General features: G+C 38.1%; 1 protein-coding gene across 1 annotated transcript; it reads left to right on the top strand.

The window, feature by feature from the left end:
• Positions 1-914: 914 nt before the first annotated feature.
• Positions 915-3495, top strand: LOC140874052 (uncharacterized). The gene is made up of 5 exons (XM_073277329.1): positions 915-1082; positions 1191-1652; positions 2284-2436; positions 2819-3019; positions 3265-3495. Exons 1-5 carry the CDS (start codon positions 915-917, stop codon positions 3493-3495), a joined length of 1215 nt encoding a protein of 404 aa, XP_073133430.1.
• The last annotated feature ends 1041 nt before the right edge of the window (positions 3496-4536 follow it).

The following is a 4536-nucleotide window of genomic DNA, read 5'->3' as shown; positions in this document are numbered from 1 at the left end:
TCGTGTCTTGTGCTACAAGTTATAAATTCAAAAAAAAATCGGTCAAAAATAATTGAGAGGGCCGAAAAATTTATCAAAAAAAAAAATAGAAGAATCAAAGTAACTTGTGGCCAATTCCATTGTCTTTGTTCATCCTTGGGTGAGAGTCAAAGTCAATTGTCCATAAAATTCCTTACTTGTGTTTGTGCAATCTTTGTGAGTCAATTTTCAGGCATCTAAGGGTTTTAAATTTGAGAGTTTGATCCTTTACTCTACAAAAGCAAAGACTTACCACAATTTGAGTGAAAAAAATGAGTGTTTGAGTGATTCGTTTGGAGTTAACTGTGAGAACTTGTGTGAGGAAATTTATTACTAACAATTTTCTTGCAGGTACCATGAATCCTAATAAAGATGTTAGTGAAAGTGTGAACCAAGAAATTTCCAAGGTTCAAATGAAGGCGTTGATGGGGCAACTTACTAGGGTGATGAGGTCGGAGTTGGAGCCTCTTCATGAGCGGATGAGTAGGTTGGAGGAGAGTAGTGGTAGTGGAAAAAAAATTAAAAGTAGGAAGGGGAATGATTTTGAGGATGATGAGGACATTTATGATGAAAATTGGGATGGGGAGAGAAGAGTACATGGGGGTAGACATAGGCGAGAAGCGATGCGTGGAAAATATATGGAGGGCAGTAAGGAGGATGGGAATATTAGTAGCATTAAGATGAAAATTCCAGAGTTTCATGGGAAATATGATCCGGAGGTGTATCTGGAATGGGAAAAGCATGTGGAGTTTGTGTTTGATTGCCATCACTATTCTGATCTTAAGAAACTGAGGTTGGCAGTGGTTGAGTTTTTAGATTTTGCATTAATCTGGTGGGATCAATTAGTGACCACTAGAAGGAGGTGTGGAGAGCCGTCTATCGAGACGTGGGAAGAGATGAAGCGTGTCATGAAGAAGCAGTTTGTACCTAACCATTATTATCGTGATATGTACATGCGTCTACAGACTTTGAGGCAGGGTCCAACAAGCGTGGAGGATTACTACAAGGATTTGGAGGCCACAATGATCCGGACCAACATTGAGGAAGATAATGAAGCTACAATGGCACAATTCTTTTGTGTTTTGAATAGAGAAATCCAAAACCAAGTGGAGCTTCTTCACTGTATTGATTTGGATGAGATGGTGCAGACGACCATGAAAGTGTAACAACAGCTCAAGAGAAGAGGAGCTGGCCGATTACCTTCCGGTGGAGGATCGTCGACATCTTGGCATCCGAACATTGCTAAACAGGAGGATAACAAGCCGGTGTACAAACCAAAATCTGAAACCAAATTGGAGGCACCAAAGCTAGTAGCAAAAGGTACATCTGAAACTTGTAATGCTCGATCTAGAGATATTAAATGTTTTAGATGTCAAGGTATTGGCCATATTTCTAGCCAATGTCCAAATAAGAAGTTGATGATTATTAATGCTTGTGGTGATGTGGAGTCTGAAAGTGATGGGGAAAATTATGATGATATGCCTGCGTTAGTAGATCCTGATGATGAGGATGGGTTTCGGGCTATTGTTGGTGAATTATTGGTGACTCGGAGAATTTTAAATACACAACATAAGGAGGAGGAAGAGAGTCAGAGGGAAAATCTTTTTCATACTCGTTGTTTTGTGAATGGGAAGGTGTGCAGTCTTATCATTGATGGGGGTAGTTGTACGAATGTTGCGAGTTGCGAACTTGTGGAAAAATTGTGGTTGTCTCTTTCAAAACATCCTCATCCATATAGGTTGCAATGATTTAATGATTGCACGAAGGTGAGAGTTAATAGGAGAGTTGTAGTGCCATTTTCTATTGGCAAGTATGTTGATGAGGTTTTGTGTGATGTGGTCCCTATGCAAGATTGTAATATCTTATTGGGGGAGACCGTGGCAGTTTGATAGGAGAGTGGTGCATGATGGGTTTAAAAATAGATATTTTTTTTGTAATGAAAAAAGAACCTATTGTATTGTTGCCTATGACTCCAAAGCAAGTGTTGGAGGATCAAATGATAAATAAAAGGAGAGATGAGGCCGAAAAACAGAGTGAACAAAAAAGTGAGATGACCTTAGAAAAAAAAAGAATGATAAAAAAAGAGATGAAAAAAAAATTGAGCAAAAAGAGGCTGCAAAAAAAATATACATGGCCCAAAAGAGTGAGTTGATAGATGTTATGAATTCTCATGTTCCACTTGTGTTGATATTTTATAAGGAGTTACTCCTTAACACAAGTGATATAGCCGGAGATCTTCAAAGCAATGTTATTTCTCTCTTGCAGGAGTTCGATGATTTATTTTCGGAGAAGCTACCTCAAGGATTACCACCTTTGAAGGGGATTGAACACCAAATTGACTTGGTACCCGGGAGTGCATTGCCAAATTGTCCAGCTTATAGGAGCAATCCAGAGGAAACTAAGGAGTTGCAACGAAAGGTAAGAACTTCTAGATAAAGGTTTTTTGCGTGAGTCAATGTCACCATGTGTTGTACCTGTGTTGTTAGTACCTAAGAAAGATGGTTCGTGGCGTATGTGCATTGATTGTAAGGCTATAAATAACATTACCATCAATTATAGACATCCTATTCCTATACTAGATGATATGTTAGATGAACTGCATGGTGCTAGCATATTTAGAAAAATTGATCTTAAGAGTGGTTATCATCAGATTAGGATGAGAGAGAGAGATGAGTGGAAAACTGCGTTTAAAACAAAATATGGGTTGTATGAATGGATGGTTATGCCTTTTGGTTTGACTAATGCACCTAGTACTTTTATGCTTCTAATGAATCATTTTTTGCGTGCATTTATGGGAAAGTTTGTGGTGGTGTATTTTGATGATATCTTGGTATATAGTAAAACTTTTGATGATCATGTGGGGCATTTGAGAGTTGTACTAATCACATTGCGTGCTGAACACTTATATGCTAACTTGAAAAAGTGCGTGTTTTGTACAAGCAAACTCGTATTTCGTGGCTTTGTTGTGAGTGCACAAGGTGTGAAAGTTGATGAAGAAAAGGTAAGTGTCATTCGGGATTGGCCGATGCCTACGTCGATTGGTCAAGTTCAAATTTTTCATGGGCTTGCGAGTTTTTATAGGAGGTTTTGAAGGATTTTAGCACATTGGCGGTGCCCATGACTGCGATTATCAAGAAAAATGTTCTCCATTGGGGCAAAGAGCAAAAGAAGTCTTTTAATGTCATTAAACAAAAGTTGATTAATGCTCCTTTACTTGTTTTGTCTATTTTTACTAATACTTTTTAGATTGAATGTGATGCATTAGGTGTAGGAATTGGAGACTTCTTGACACAAGGGGGAAGGCCAGTGGCGTACTTCAGCGAGAATTTGAGTGGAGCATTCTTGAATTATCCTAACTACGACAAGGATTTTTACGTGTTGGTGAGGGTACTTGAGACATGGCAGCACAACTTGAGGCCAAAGGAGTTTGTGATTCAGACGGATCATGATTCCTTGAAGCATCTCAAGGGGCAATAGAAACTGAATAAAAGACATGAGAAATGGGTAGCATTCATGGAGACTTTTCCTAATGTAATCAAGTACAAACAAGGTAAGGAGAATGTAGTGGCGGATGCGTTGTCACGAAGGTACGTGCTCTTAACTACTTTAGATTATAATTTTTTGGGGTTTGAGCATGTGAAAGAGTTGTATGTGAGTGATGTTGATTTTGGTGAGATTTATGTGTCATGTATGCGTGGTCCAAAGGATAAATTTTACTTGCATTATGACTATTTGTTTAAAGAGGATAAATTGTGCATTCCTAAGTTTTCAATTAAGGAGTTACTTGTTAAGGAATCGCATAGTGGTGGTTTAATGGGGCATTTTGGTGTGTGTTGATAGACCATATCAAAGAAATATGAACAAACAAAGAACATTCTATTGGTTGTATCAAGAATAATTCTTTTCTCTATGAAATAATGTTACAAGGTGCCTCATTATATACACAACTAGCAAACCTAAATTTAAAGACAGAATATTAGCTATCCTAAAATAACTCAACACATAAGGTAAAAATACTTCCTAATAATTCTGTACAAATAATATATTTACTTCCATTTCTCGACACTCCCCCTCAAGTTGGTGCAAAAAAAAGTACAATATCCTGAATTTGACCTTCTATCCACCGTTGATCCAGCCCAATCAGCATCTGTAAAATACTTTATGCTCTTTTGACTACTCTTTTTGAACAATAAACCTTTTCCAAGAGTACTCTTCAAGTATCTCAAGATCTTGTAGACCGCCTCCAAGTGCTCCTCATAAGGTGAGTGCATGAATTGACTCACCATGCTCACAGCAAATCCAATATCGGGTCATGTGTGAGAAATATAGATTAATTTTCCTACAAGTCTTTGATATTTCCCTAACTCCACTGGAGTTCCTTCGGTCACATTTCCCAATTTCAAGTTCAGGTCTATAGGAGTATCACTGGGTCTGCAGCCGGTCATTCCAGTTTCTTCAAGCAAGTCGAGGATATTCTTCCTCTGTGAAACATAAATTCCTTTTCTTGATCTGGCAACT

Source organism: Henckelia pumila, chromosome 1 (genome assembly GCF_033568475.1).
Source record: "Henckelia pumila isolate YLH828 chromosome 1, ASM3356847v2, whole genome shotgun sequence".
In the NCBI taxonomy this organism is placed as follows: domain Eukaryota; kingdom Viridiplantae; phylum Streptophyta; class Magnoliopsida; order Lamiales; family Gesneriaceae; genus Henckelia; species Henckelia pumila.
The sequence above is the reverse complement of the archived record's forward strand: the minus strand, read 5'-3'. Positions and strand labels throughout refer to the sequence as shown.